The sequence below is a fragment of the Vulpes vulpes genome, chromosome 2 (genome assembly GCF_048418805.1).
Source record: "Vulpes vulpes isolate BD-2025 chromosome 2, VulVul3, whole genome shotgun sequence".
Classification (NCBI taxonomy): domain Eukaryota; kingdom Metazoa; phylum Chordata; class Mammalia; order Carnivora; family Canidae; genus Vulpes; species Vulpes vulpes.
Genome location: NC_132781.1, coordinates 121107347 through 121122191, shown reverse-complemented (window position 1 = coordinate 121122191; position 14845 = coordinate 121107347). Strand labels below are relative to the sequence as shown.

At 37.6% G+C, this 14845-nt stretch overlaps 1 protein-coding gene across 1 annotated transcript in view; it reads right to left on the bottom strand.

Moving 5' to 3' along the window:
• The window catches only part of NDFIP1 (Nedd4 family interacting protein 1), a 53364-nt gene that overhangs the window by 17022 nt on the left and 21497 nt on the right, over positions 1 to 14845 (bottom strand). The window contains exons 2-3 of the mRNA XM_072749871.1: positions 7817 to 7904; positions 1783 to 1913 (exon numbers count right to left, since the gene is read on the bottom strand). Coding sequence (XP_072605972.1) covers positions 1783 to 1913; positions 7817 to 7904 — 219 coding nt within the window. The remainder of the gene's footprint in view (positions 1 to 1782; positions 1914 to 7816; positions 7905 to 14845) is intronic.

Below are 14845 nucleotides of genomic sequence, written 5' to 3'. Positions count from 1 at the left end.
ATTCCATCTTCCCCATAATCACACAGTAAAAAGTCACAGCTCTTAAAGCTCACTATATCCTTGTACTACTGCTTAGATACCGGTATTTGTGGGCCTTTTCCCCAGCTATATTTAAGTGCTTGTACAGCAGGAATATCGCCTTATTCAAAGTTTTCTACCTATCCATTGCAAAATACATAGCACATTGTATAAAGTTCTCTACACATTTGCTAAATAATGTTTGAAAAATTCCTAATTATGTATACTTGTCAAATAAAAGTATTCTAAGGAGTTCAGTTATTAATCAGAGCTAATATGCCGATGTATTTCCATCGGACAGTTACCATACAGTCTAAAAGGACTACAGAATACACATAGGCCTTTGGAGTCTAGAGTATCTGAGTGTGACCCTCACCTATGCTACTTATTAACTACATTACTTTGGGCAAATTACTTAATCTCTCTGGGCCTCAATTTTTGCATCTGTACATGGGGACAATATAATATCTACCTCACAAGTTACTGTGAGGACTAGAAACAATACATTGGAAACTGAACACAGTATCAAGCATGTCATTTGCTTCCAATACATGGTTATTATATTAAGACTGTTTTGCCCTTAGACCATAAGTTCCTTGAAGATTGCTAGTTTCTCCTTACAGCCTACACTGGGCTTACATTATTATTTTTGTCAAGCAGTGGTTTCAGAAGCTCCATCACTCATAGTAGTTGTGGTCTGTAAACAGTTCACTACCCTAAGGCCTGAACTTCTGGGGCCTATGCCACTGCACTGCCCAGGCTAAACTGCTGTTTTTGTTCTCACTGTTCATGCTAGTTTCCTGTCAGGACTAGAGTCTACAACCCTGACTGCCCCACATTCCTAGGGAATGGATCTTACCCCATCTTTTCCCAGTATCTGGCCTAAGGCCCCTATCTTCCATCAGCTTTAATCTAGATGAGTATTTATGAAATCACATCTAGCTATTTGCAGATCTGACATTAAAAAACAAAGAATGCCTCAAAGTTTTCTCTTGGCTTTCATCATACCCAGTCCCCACTCCCATGAATCAACATCAGGCTAGATGGGATCTGAATTCACTATGTACTCACAGAGGAGCCATCTGGACTGCTGCTGGCTCATCAACACTATGGCAGGGGGCCCTTCTATAAGCTTAATTCTATAAAGTTGAACTTATTCTCTCTATAGATCTCCCTAGCAGCTATCTACCTCATACCAAAATATGAAATGTGCAGGATCAAGGTCAAGTCAGTGTATTTCCTAAATCAGCCCCTGCTCTAAGACAGGGGCTTTCATGGCAGAAAAGTTGAGAAAATGGTGGTAATAGTATAGGCAGAGAAAATAAGCTGGCCTGACTAGTGATCTTCTGTTGATTTGTACCTTTTACTGTATCATTTTCAGGAAGAATTAAGAGTTTATTACCCCAAAAGAAAATGTACCTGTTTTTAAAAATTAGCTGTACATGGGGCACCTGGGTGGCTCAGCTGGTTAAGTCTCTGCCTTTGGCTCAAGTCATGGTCCAAGGGTCCTAGGATCAAGCCCTGTGGTGGGCTCTGTGCTCAGCAGGGAGTCTATTTTTCCCTCTCCCTTTAACCCTTCTCCCACTCATTCTATCTCTCTCTCTCTCTGTCTCTCTCGTTCTCAAATAAATGAAATCTTTAAAAACCCAACTAGCTATACTTTTACTAATCAGTACAATCATAAATAATATATCAAAAGTGGGTAATGAAAAGAACCTAATTCCCATTTAGCAGCCAGCAAGTGACATGGTAAATTGGACTTACTCTTCCAGGAACCAAGGGGATAGTAGCTTCAGCCTTGGTTCTCTCAGCTTCATCGTAGGTGGGCAGTGTTGTTGCCACATTGTAAGATGGAGGCTTTGGAAATCCACACTCATCTTTGTAGTCAAAATATGCTGCAGAATAAAAAGGAAGTCACAATTATATGACCATTAGCTAAACTGAGGAAAAAGATTTTCACTAACTCCTGGCATACAAAAACCAGCCATTCCTTTAAGAGTACATATAGAATAAATGAATCAAATGTTTTGTATGAATGTAAGAGATCAAGAATTATTTTTAAACTTATTCACCTTTCAATTATTACATTTATTCACTTAAATCACTCTGCCCTCTCTTCCAAATGCCTTTGGACACTTTTTTCCAACTGTTACATAGTACGTTCACAATTTTAATAGTGGCATAAAGACAACATGTAAGCCAAAAATACCTCACCGGTATGTCTGTAAACTGTACCATGGTTTCCCTCCCATTTATAAATAGGAAAACCAACTTAATAAAAAAGTTAAAATTCATTTCTCACAGGTTTGCTTTAGCACTTTGACTCTTACACATTAGTTTTACCAGGTACTGTTTTGTATGATGTGCCTAAGGTAACTAATTCAGTTACAGAGGCATTATTTATTTGAATTAAATATTTCATTTCCTCTTTTTAATGTTGCATCTTCATTCTCATTAACTCCTATTATAAGAAGCTCAATATTTATTAGAAAAGAGCTATTCAGGGCAGCCCCGGTGGCCTAGCGGTTTAGCGCCTGCCTTCAGTCCAGGGTGTGATCCTGAGGCCCCAGGATTGAGTCCCACATCGGGCTCCCTGTGTGGAGCCTGGTTCTCCCTCTGTCTGTGTCTCTGCCTCTCTCTCTCTTTCTCTCTCTGTGTCTCTCATGAATAAATAAATATAATTTTAAAAAAAAGAAAAAAAAGAGCTATTCATAAAAGAAAACACCTTAATCTGGTCATAAGTTTCTATAAAAACCTAGAGTAGGAAAAAAAAAAAAAAAAAAAAAAACCTAGAGTAGGGGTGGGGGTGAATGGGTGACGGGTACTGAGGGGGATACTTGACGGGATGAGCACTGGGTGTTATTCTGTATGTTGGTAAATTGAACACCAATAAAAATTAATTTATTAAAAAAAAAAACCTAGAGTAAGTATTATAATTAATTGTAAATTTTTAAAAGTTTTCTTCCCTAAGATTAGAGAATTGGGACAAAAATGCCTACTCTCACTACTTCTTATCAAACATTACCTCAAAGGTCCTACCAGTTGATGTAATATGGCAAGAAAAGGAAAAGCAGACATTAAGAAGGGAAGAAAATAATTGTCCTTAATCATGGAGAATATGATTGTATATGTATCAAACCCAAGAGTATCTACAAACTGTTAGAATATATTATTTAAGCAAGTCTCTGCATACAAAGTCTCTAGATGGGTGTAAACCATCAACTGTATTTCCATATACCAGCAACAAATAGAAAATAAAACTACATATGGAACATTTTTTACAACATTATGAGGAATAAATCTACTAATAAATATTCAAGTTCTCCATACTGAAACCTACAAAATACTACTGAGAGGATTAAAGATATTAATTAGATTGAGAGATATGTCATGTTTATAAACTGGAAGCATTATTATAAACATGTTAATTCTCTTCAAACTGACCCCCCAGATTCAGTGCAATTCCAACTACAATTCCAGTTATTGTTTTGTTACACTTTATGGAAATTGACAAGCTAATTGTAACACATTTATGGAAATACAAAAGGCCAAGAAAAGCCAAAGCAATCTTGGAAAACAAAATGTCTGAATGACCTGCATTACCAGATATCAGATTATAAAACTTTATAATTAAAACAGTAAAAGATGGGCATAAATATAAATAACAGACCAAAGAACAGTATACTGAGTCCAAAAACATCCACATAGACATGGTCACCTGATTTACAATAAAGGTGACAGTGCAGAGCAGTGGAGAAAGAATGGCCTTTTTTATAAATGGCGCTGTACCAACTGGCTATCTATATGGAAAAACAAATTAATCTTGACTGCTACCTTACACTACACAGAAAAAAAAAATACCAGATGGTATAGAAATCTAATTATGAAAAATAAAATATCACAGCTTTTAGAAGAAAATATATGAAAATGTGTTATTGAAACTAAAATTGCCACCTAATCCAATCTAAAGAACTTGGTTTTTGCCAGCCCGGGTGGCTGAGTGGTTTAGTGCCGCCTTTGGCCCAACGTGATCCTGGAGACCTAGGGTAGAGTCTCACGTTGGACTCCCTACATGGAGCTTGCTTCTCCCTCTGCCTGTGCCTCTGCCTCTCTCTCTCTCTCTCTCTGTCTCTCATGAATAAATACATCTTAAAAAAAAAAAGAACTTTTTTTTTCCATGTCAAAATCGCTATTTAAGATACATGCATAGACGTGTATATATACATATGCATTACAAATCACTGCATAATTTCCTATCAAGTTTCTTTTTATTTTTCACCAAATCAAACTAAGTCATTAGAACTTGAAAAGCACAATATGAGTTAGCCCATCACCTTACTAATTCTGAATAAATGAATAAAACTGATATCTACTACTGCCTTAAGTTGAAGAAAACCTATTTCCCTATTTTTTTTAATATTTTTAATTTTTTTTCAACTTATTTATGATAGTCACACAGAGAGAGAGAGAGAGAGAGAGGCAGAGACACAGGCAGAGGGAGAAGCAGGCTCCATGCACCGGGAGCCGGATATGGGGTTCGATCCCAGGTCTCCAGGATCGTGCCCTGGGCCAAAGGCAGGCACCAAACCACTGCGCCACCCAGGAATCCCTTATTTCCCTATTTAAAATGATTTTTTAAATGGGATTCATCAATATAGATAGTCATATAATTTTAAGTTTCCATGAAAAGTCTAATGACAATCTTTCAAGTTTATTTAATACATTTAGAACAAAAAAACTCCAATATTTCTTAGACTGTTCAATTTATATACCACAAATTAAAACAGGTAAAGTATGCAAAATAATTTGTGCTCATTTTTTTCCTACCAATATGCATATGTCATTTTGTTTCTAACCACTTTTTCTCGTAAGTGGACTAGTAGGTACATAGTCAGCATTTATCTTAAAAAAAAAAAAAAGTAATGCTAATTCAACAACAAAGGAGGGAAAGGCCATTTAAGCCATTTTAAAGGTTTCCTTAAAAAAAAAAAAAATAATGCAAAATCCCAGTTCATACACAATTAAAAGATTAATGTTCTTGAGTAACTTATGATCTCTAAAAACATCTCTCTGAAACTTCTTCACTTATCTGAAACTCAAAGAGCTCAACAGAGACCCAGGAAGTTAAAAGTCTGGTTTATAGGGTGCCTGGGTGGCTCTTAGTCAGTAGAGCATAAGACTCTTGATCTCAGGGCTGTGAGTCAAGCCCCACATTGGGTGTAAAGCCTACATAAAATAAAAATTAAAAAATAAATTAAAAGTTTGGTTGTCTATTTTATTTTTAAGGCCTCTGTGTGGTTATATGAAATGCCATAAAACTCAAAGACTATTTGAGAGAGCATTGTTCAGGCTCTATTCTAGAAATAGTTCACCTCCACCTTATACTCAATCTTAAAAAGTCTGTTATTTGCTGTTGAGGCCCATGGCAAGATTAACAAAAATAAAAAAGAAAGAGGTTAAAGAGATTTCATAAGGACAATATAGAAAATACCATCTGACAGCAAAGGGAAATTTGATTCTTTAATCAAAGTTCTACAAATCTCAATGAATAAAGGAATCACTACAGCATGGAATAGAATACCTTCCAGAGAATGTTTCTGATTGTAACCTAAATTGTAAGAGAAAAAAAATTTTTTTAAGGATTTTATTTATTTATTCATGAGACACAGAGAGAGAGAGAGGTGGAGACACAGGCAGAGGGAGAAGCAGGCTCCTCACAGGGAGCCTGATGCAGGACTTGATCCCCAGGCCCCAGGATCATGCCCTGAGTCAAAGGCATATATATGCTCAACCACTGAGCCACCCAAGCTTCCCATAAGGAAAAATTTAAACAAAGAATATGAATGGTAAGTGAATAAGGGAGAGAAGTGTTTGAGACAAGGATTTCTATCGAAAATGGTTATAAGACTTTTCAATTATAGAAGGTAGAAACTCAGATATTTGGGGAAAAATTACCTCCAAATGATTTTGGGTACTTAAAGGACTTTTATCATTACTGAAACAGGATCCCAAATTTCTTATTAACCAGTTAGAATTTTCACTGGATATATTATTAATGGAAAATCAGTACTTATAGTCTGGGTAGAAATGATTGAATTTGGCATGGCACTGCAACTCTTTCCCAAGTCTTGGTGTTCTCATTCAATTCCATGAGACACCCTAGAATTCTGCAAAAAACCTTAAGTTAGCATTATTAGTTTTATTTTTTTTTATTTTTATTTTTGCATTATTAGTTTTAGATGTTTATAAATAAAATTAATACAAGGAGACAGTCATGAATAAATAATAAAATCTTGAAAAAAAGAAAAAAGAGGCCCCTAGGCAGCTCAGTGGTTAAGCATCTGCTTTTGGCTCAGGTCGTGATCCTGGGGTCCTGGAATCAAGTCCTGCAACAGGCTCCCCTCAGGGAGGTTCCTTCTTCCTCAGTCTATGTCTCTTCTCTCTCTGTGTGCCCTTCATGAATAAATAAATAAATAAATACAATCTTAAAAAAAAAAATTGAAGCCAGAGTGGAGGTAAAGATCTGACCCATGTTCTTTTTTTTTTTTTTTTTTTAAGATTTTATTTATTTATTCATGAGAGGCACAGAGAGAGAGAGGCAGAGACACAGGCAGAGGGAGAAGCAGGCTCCACACAGAGAGCCCGAGGTGGGAATCAATCCCAGGTCTTCAGGATCACACCCTGGGCTGAAGGCGGTGCTAAACCACTAAGCCATCCAGGGATCCCCTGACCCATGTTCTGCTTCATTATAAAGGCAGCCTCTGGGTCACAGAGACCAACAAATTTAACTCCACATCAACTCACAATAGCTGCCCCAAGCGCTGTACTGAAAAGGATTCTGAAGCTGTGTTTTGGAGAGATGCTATCTTCAACTTACCTATCTACCCTGGGAGTAGGACGGGTTCAGTGGTGGCACCATGGGCCAAATATTTACCACTCTGCCACACTTCTTTTTTAGAGAAAATGGAAGATATTCCACCAAAACTAGTCAACTTTCCACAACTAAAGTAGAATTACTTATCAGGTAGATTTAAACTACCAGAAGTCCTCAACTGTTGAGATTTTCTTTCTCTTCCCCATCCTTTCTACATTAATATGTGAAAATTTAAAAATCTTGCAGAAGATGTGAGGGTGAAAGATTATTTAAGGAGGGCTTAAACTATGAGGAACATTATGGAAGAGCTGAGAGACTTCCAGTTTTTTGTGTTTTTTTTTTTTTTATCAAGAATTTACTACCACAAAAGAAATCAAACATACTCTGTTTCCAGGTTGCAGGCACTAGAATCGCAAAGAGCCAAATAACTGAGGAAACTACAGAAAGAATAAAAATCAGGGGCAGCCGGGTGGCTCAGCAGTTTAGTGCCGCCTTCGGCCCAGGGTGTGATCTTGGAGACCCTGGATCGAGTCCCATATCAGGCTCCCTGCCTGGAGTCTGTTTCTCCCTCTGCCTGTGTCTCTGCGCCTGTCTCTCTCTCTCTCATAAATAAATAAATAAAATCTTTAAAAAAAAAAAAAAAAAAAGAAAGAAAAATCAGGTAACCATCTGTTGCTAAATTTCTATTTCCTTCATGTTTTATTGGAATGAAATTGAATTCCATAAAAAAGCCATACCAAAATGTTTAAGTGTTTTTCAGAACAGTAATTAAGAGTTTTTTTCACTTTTGACAACAAACTACAAATCATGTCAGACTTCTTTGGGAAAGCTGAAGCAAAGGCAAAGATGAACAAACACATACCGGACAAGCCTCTGGCTAAGTGCACTTCAAGAGTTCAAGAGTCATCTCGCACAGTTACGTACCTGCACTTTCTGCAGAGATGCTGCTGTAAGGTGGAGGAGCGTCACCTACAGCCTGTTCTGGTTCTCCAGGCTCTTCCTCATTCTGCAACTAAATAAAAATTCCACATTTTAATCCAAGTATAAAAGCCAGTTAGAGAAGAACTTGAAAACTGGAACAGCCCTTCTGGAAAGCTAGCTATTTGGCAACATGTTTCAAAAGCCTTAAAACGTGTAAATCCATTACAAAGTATTCTGCTCTGGGGAATTTATCCTAAGGAAATAGTCAAAGAGGCAAAAAAAGGTAGATATAAAAGTTATTGCAGCAAAAAAACAGAAACAACCTAAACTCTACCCATAGGAGACTTATTAAAGAAATTTTAGTTCATCTCACAAAGGATCACTAAAGCATCCATAAAAATGAAAATAAAGAAAATTTGATGGCTTAACAGACATTTTAATCTTACTGTTACATGAAAAAAGCAAAATTTAACAAACAGCATGCATAATAGATCTGGTTGTGAAAGACATCTTTTTCTTTTTTTTTTTTTTTAAGATTTTATTTATTCACAAGAGACACAGAGAGAGAGAGGCAGAGACATAGGCAGAGGAAGAAGTCTCCTCACAGGGAGCCTGATGCAGGACTCGATCCCAGGACTCCAGGATCACACCCCGAGCCAAAGGCAGGCATTCAACCACTGAGCCATGCAGCCATCTTAATGATGAGAGAAATCTATAGTTCACAACGTTTATCCTTAGATGATACAATCATAAGGGAATTTTTCCTTTTTGTTGTTTATATGTATTTCTCAATTTTTTTTGTAATGAACATTTAGCACTTGTATAACTTTTTGAGTTAAAAAGAATAATCTGGGCAGCACCGTTTTCAGCCCAGGACGTGATCCTGGAGACCTAGGATGGAGTCCCACATCAGGTTCCCTGCATGGAGCCTGCTTCTCCCTCTGCCTGTGTCTCTGCCTCTCTCTCTCTCTGTGCATCTCATGAATAAATAAAATAAATCTTAAATAAATAAATCTTTAAAAAAAATAATCTAGGGGTGCCTGGGTAGCTCAGTCAACCAAGAGTCTGCCTTTGGCTCAGGTCATGATGTCCTGGTCTGGGAATGGAGCTCTTCATTGGGCTTCCTGATCAGCAGGGAATTTGCTTCTCTCTCTCCCTCTGCCCCTCTCCACTGACCGTTTTCTCTCTCTCTCTCTCTCTTAAATAAATAAATAAAATCTTAAAAAAAGAAAAATAATCCGTTAATAATCACAGAAAACCAAGGTTTACCACTATATTGTTTGCACAGAGAAATTAAATCTTAAATATTTGAGACATTTACAAAAAATAAAATTTTATGTAATTCTACATATATAACCTCTTAATAAATCTCCCTCTTCCCTATCTCAGCCACTTTCTCGATCAAATCTACAGCCCTAGTTACCTTAAATAACTCACACTGAAAAGTGTGTCCTTCTGCCACTGCCAACTCATCTTCATAGAACAAGACATTTAATTTTTCTAGTGTAATAATAAACTACAGCTCATTTAAAAAAATTAAGAACTGGAGTCAATCTATAAAGTAGCAGAGTATTTACCAATGTAAATGATTTAGGGGTCTGAGTCTTGCCATATGTCATCATAATATATGGAGTCACCTCGGCTACTTGTAAAATACACATCTCTCTAAACCAACTGCTATAGAGAATTTACCTTGAGTTGAGACAGGAAAACAGAGAGCCTGATCTCCAGTAACATGAAGCAGAGCTTCCTAATTCCTTAAATTTTAATTAACCATTTCAGTCTCTAATCCCTATGCTATTCAAAATCAGAAGCCAACAACACTTTTCTGATTAATACTGCAATGTATTCAATTTCAAAGGAATTCTTGTGCCAAATTATTACCAACATCTACCATCTGGGTACATTTTTTTGAACCCTAGTACTCTAATGTTAAACTTAAGGCACTACCCAAAGAATTGTAACCGAAGATCAATTTTTCTTTTAAAGATGGCTAATAAGGCAAAATAGTACAGTAAAGCCACATGTTCCTGAGACACCATATCAGTTAATTATTGAAACAGAGTTCCTGGGGCCATGATTCACTTATAATTCTTTTAACATCATAAGAAGCTCTAGACAGAATATTCTCAGCCTACTCCCACCTAACCACTTTTTTTTTAAGATTTTATTAAAATCTTAATTTTAATTAAGATTAAATGGCTTTAATCTTAATTAAAGCCACAGAGAGAGGCAGAGACACAAGCAGAGGGCGAAGCAGGCTCCACGCAGGGAGCCCGATGTGGGACTCGATCCTGGGTCTCCAAGGATCAGGCCCTGGGCCAAAGGCGGTGCCTAACCACTGAACCACCCAGGCTGCCCCCACCTAACCACTTTCGTGCCCTGAGAATGTCACAGAAGAGTCAACAGCAAAAATAGAGGCAAATATGGACTTTACAGGAATGCTGCCTCGATATACTGTAGCCAGTAATGCCCTTTATCTAAACTAAGCTTGGAATTTTTGACCCGTTTTAGATTTCTTGAGCTTGGTCAAATAATCATGTTACCTCTGCATAATTTAGGGTTTAGAAAGGAAGCATGACAATTCTGAGAAATACAGAAGTCCAAAGAATAAAGAGGTCTTATGTGTCAGTATCTATGAGATAGGTTGCTTGTCTCCTAGCAACCCGGAGATGTGAAATTTGATCATCACACATCAAGGTAAAAGATAACAGGGGAAAGAAATTCCAACTGTCTTAGAAATCCCCATTTTCTCTTTGGTGAGAGAAAAACACAAACATTTCCAGGTGAAGTTTTTTTTCTCCATTAAACTTCACCACTTTAGAATCATGTACTAATACTCCTTCCAACGGAAAACAAAACTAGAAATGACAAAAAAAAAAAAAACAAAAAAAACAAAAAAAAAAAACCTCCACTATGACCCTGGAGGCTCCACATGCTGGGATGATCCCGACTTCACTGCACAGACTTTCCAACACTGGCCTATTTTCTATACGCTGGTGATAAGTTTGGGCTCCACCAAGAAATGTGTTTAAAATAAAATACTACCAGGTAGGGTGGAAAAAAGAGGCAACCACGTGCAGCAAGTATCTAGTGACCACCATTTGTGTGAAAAATAACTTGCGAAACAACAGAATCCCTAAGTATCTATCTTTTTTACATTTTGTGGACTTCTATGGCCATTAATTTGGCTCTGCCAGCCAAACAAACCAGACACTCACTAACATGGGGGGGTTGCTGGGGGGAATCTGTACTAGAACTGCAGTGGACATATGTAGTCAGTAGGTTACTTGGTTCCAAAATGTATTTTTAATGCTCCCTTTTCTGTCCCTGGGAATCTTTCCTGTGCAGCTCTCCCTGCCACATCCCTGAGGCTCAGGGATCTTCAGGCTCTCTCCTGAGACTCTCTCAGAGAATTAGGGTCATTGCCACTTTGGGGCTGTTGTTGGAAAGATGCCCAGTCTCTTCTATCAACAAGGTCAGTGGGAGCCTGAGTCCAACCTGTTCCAGAACTCTTGCTGCAGGCGACACTGTGACACTGTGAGGGGCAGGGCTACAAAGTGGTGGGGCTCTCCCTGCTGTGCTCTCCCTGCTGTGCTATTAGATGTGGTGGGTGGGGGAATCCTTTGATTGTATCTCCGACAGATAACAAATACTCCGTTGGGGACTGATTTTTTTGTCATATCACTTTCCTTTTTTTTTTTTTGTCATATCACTTTTCTTAATAATTCTATCAATTTCACTTATCTCTAAGTAAGATTTAAATGGCGTTTTCTCTCCCAAACAGAATTACACAATTACCTATGCATGCCATATGAAGTACTGAGTTTAGTACAAAACTACCTAAAATTACCCAGGTCTCAGTCCCTGAAAAGAATAATCTAATCATCTGAAAATCCAGAAGGCATTTCTCTTTATCACACCCTCACTGTGCCCACGCCCTCCACTGTTCTGATGACCCATGTTCCACTCTACACTCCAAGTAGACCCTGTCATGGCTCCCTAAAAGAACTCTAAAATGCTCCCACGTTCCCACTTTGCATATCACAATCTGCTGTGGTATCTCTTGGCCTTGATCACTTTCTATTTTTATTATTTACCTACAAACAGATGTTAATAATACTTTACCCTCTGGATTCAGCTGGTCAAATACAGTACATCTAAAATAAAGAATGAGGGATCCCTGGGTGGCTCAGCGGTTTAGCGCCTGCCTTCAGCCTAGGGGGTGTGATCCTGGAGTTCCTGGATCCAGTCCCACATCATGCTCCCTGCATGAAGCCTGCTTCTCCCTCTGCCTGTGTCTATGTCTCTCTCCCTCTCTCTGTCTCTCTTTCTCTCTCCCTCTCATGAATAAATAAATAAAATCTTTACAAAAAAATAAAATAAAATAAAGGATGAGGGGCAGCCCGGGTGGCTCAGTGGTTTAGCGCCACCTTCGGCCCAGTGTGTGATCCTGGAGACCCGGGATCGAGTCCCACACTGGGCTCCCTGCATGGAGTCTGCTTCTCCCTCTGCCTGTGTCTCTGCCTCTCCCTCTCTCTCTCTGTGTCTCTCATGAATAAATAAATAAAATCTTAAAACAATAATAAAATAAAATAAAGGATGTGACTCCTTACTACATTCCTCCGTGTCCTATCTCTACTGTTGCTACTAGAAATAAATATATGAAGGGCGTCTGCCTTCAGCTCAGGTCATGATCCCACAGTCCTGGGATCAAGCCCTGTGTGGAGCTCCCTGCTCACCGCGGAGTCTGATTCTCCCTCTCCCTCTTCCCTGTCCCCTGCTTGTACTCTCTCCTGTTATTTCTCTCTCTCAAATAAATAAAATCTTAAAAAAAGAAGAAATACATGACATTTTACCTAAACAATAGTTTAACAAATCTCCCATAAAGAAATAGCTCTCTTTCTAATAGGAGCAAACTAGAATATAACAAGTTTAAAGACACTTATACCCTGCAGGTTTAAATTCTTAAATTTGAGTTCCCACCCCAGCAAGAAGGCCTCATCACGGCCCCCACCCAGTAGTTATAAATATGGTCTTCCATTTAGAAATGAGCTGTTTTTTAAGCCACAGCAGAGCCAAGAACAGGATTAGGCTAAGTATGGGCCAACATTTAACAACTGTTAGGTGGCAGTATTTAAAGGCACTTAAAAGTCATTCTTGGATTCTATTTACTAAGAATAGGAGAACAAAAAACCCTACTAAACAACAAAGAGAAAAACAAAAAGCCCACAAAGCCTTATACATGACAAGAGGTACCAAAATATACCTTATGATTCTCACAAACACAACAAGCATGTGGAATATAATGCTGAACTAACCAATAAATCCATAGTTATAAGTATTCACACCGCTCATTTTTTTCTTGGTTGGGTCCTATTTAAATAGCAAGAGAACTTGCAAGTTTTAAATCCCTTCTTTAGTTATTAATAATAAGTCTCAAAAAATCCTGGATCTCTAGCTTTTTTTTTTTTTTAAGATTTTATTTATTCATGAAATAGCGGGAGGCAGAGACACAGGCAGAGGGAGAAGCAGGCTCCATGCAGGGAGCCCAACGTGGGACTCGATCCCGGGGCTCCAGGATCCGGCCCTGGGCTGAAGGCGGCTCTAAACCGCTGAGCCACCTGGGCTGCCCCTAAACTCTAGCTTTAAATGTTATTCACCACTTATAATTTTAGAGTTAAATCCTAAATCTTTTACCTTACAATGTAATTTCTAAACCTCTCATTACCAACCCACTACTTCTGCATACTCTTTAAATCCTACCAAATGAGACAGTATAATTACCAGAAAATAAACAAGCACATTTCCTTAGGTATACAATTGAGTGTTCATTTTACTCTACTCAGAAATAGCTGAAGTTTGTGACAACTGTGTATTTTCTATTGTATATAACCTGTAGATTTTTAATTGTATATTGACTATATATTGTGTTATTCAACATGTCACCAAACTCTTTATATTCAAAAACGATTCTCTATTAGATTGCTATTAGAGAATGACATTTAAAAAAAAGGTAAATAATTCTGAGAGAAACTCACCAATAAAAAAAAAAAAATCTAATTAAAAAACGTGCAAACAATTACAAAAGACATTCTCCAAAGAAGATATACAAATGGGTAGTATACACCAGATGGTAAGCATCAGTAGTCATTACAGAAATGCAAAATCAAACCAGGAGATATCACCGCAAACTTACTAATATGGCCATAAAAAAACAAAAAAGGAAATTAACAAGTGTTTTTGAGTATACAGAGAAATTAGAATCCTCATGCATTGCCAGCAGGAATGTAAAACTGTGCAACTGTGGAAAAATTTGGCAGTTCCTCAAAAACAAGTTAAACAGAGAGTTATAAAAACATTCAGCAATTCCACTCCTAAGTATATACTCAAGAGAACCAAAACCACAGTTTCACAGAAAAACGTGTATGTGAATGTTCATGGCAGCATTACTTATAATAGTGAAAATTCTCATCAACTGATGAATGGATAAACAAAATATGGTATATCCATACAAAAGGATGGCTAGGAATAATCCATCCTATCAAAAAAAAAAAAAAAAGGAATACTGATACATGCTACAGTGCAGATGAAGCTTGAAAACAATATGCTAAGTGAAAGAAACCAGTCACAAAAGACCACATATTTTATGATTCTGTTTATACAAAATAACCAGAAATAGCAAATCCAAGAGACACAGAAAGATGAGCAGTTGCCAGGTGCTAGGGAAGGGAAGAAGAGAAAGTGCTAAGGGATCCGGTTTCTTTTTGGGATGATAAAATGTTCTCCAGTTAGATGGAGGTAATGCTTCCAAAGCTTGTGAAGATACTAAAAATTACTAAGTTGTATACTTTAAAAGGGTGAATTTTATGGTATGTGAATTATATCTCAAAAACATATTTTCTCATTTTGAAAGCAAAAATCTTTATAATGTAAATTTTCCTTAAAAAAAAAAACAAAACTGAAGAGGAGCACCTGGATGACTCAGCTGGTTAAGAGTGGAGCTCTTGGGCAGCCTGGGTGGCTCAGCGG